Raw genomic sequence first — 318 nt, forward strand, 5'->3', positions numbered from 1 at the left:
ACAAAGCCATAACCCCCCGGGGCTGCTGGGGAGACGCAGTCCATCACCAACGGCACAACAACGCCCGGCGGCAGCTTCTCCATCAAGAAGCGATACGCTTCCTCCAGGTCCTGCTCCGACTCCGAGTCCAACGTCAGCTTCACGCGGTAATAGTTGTTGGCCCAGTCTGGGTAGGAACCCAAACTGACGCGGCCCTGGAAGGTGGCGTCGGCCTGGTCCAGCGTGGGCGCGATGAGGATCTCGTCGGCCGCCACGTAGATGGCGCGGGAGTGGAAGCGGGTTCGCTCGCTGCGGAAGAGGTGAGCGAGGCCGTCCAGG

General features: G+C 64.5%; 1 protein-coding gene across 1 annotated transcript; it reads right to left on the bottom strand.

Moving 5' to 3' along the window:
* Positions 1–47: 47 nt before the first annotated feature.
* Positions 48–314, bottom strand: FLAD1 (flavin adenine dinucleotide synthetase 1; the record flags this gene model as incomplete). The annotated part of the gene is made up of 1 exon (XM_009580363.1): positions 48–314. A coding segment is annotated over one exon (267 nt), but the record flags the coding sequence as incomplete, so codon positions are not given.
* Positions 315–318: the final 4 nt, after the last annotated feature.

The sequence above is a fragment of the Fulmarus glacialis genome, unplaced genomic scaffold (assembly GCF_000690835.1).
Source record: "Fulmarus glacialis isolate BGI_N327 unplaced genomic scaffold, ASM69083v1 scaffold37876, whole genome shotgun sequence".
In the NCBI taxonomy this organism is placed as follows: domain Eukaryota; kingdom Metazoa; phylum Chordata; class Aves; order Procellariiformes; family Procellariidae; genus Fulmarus; species Fulmarus glacialis.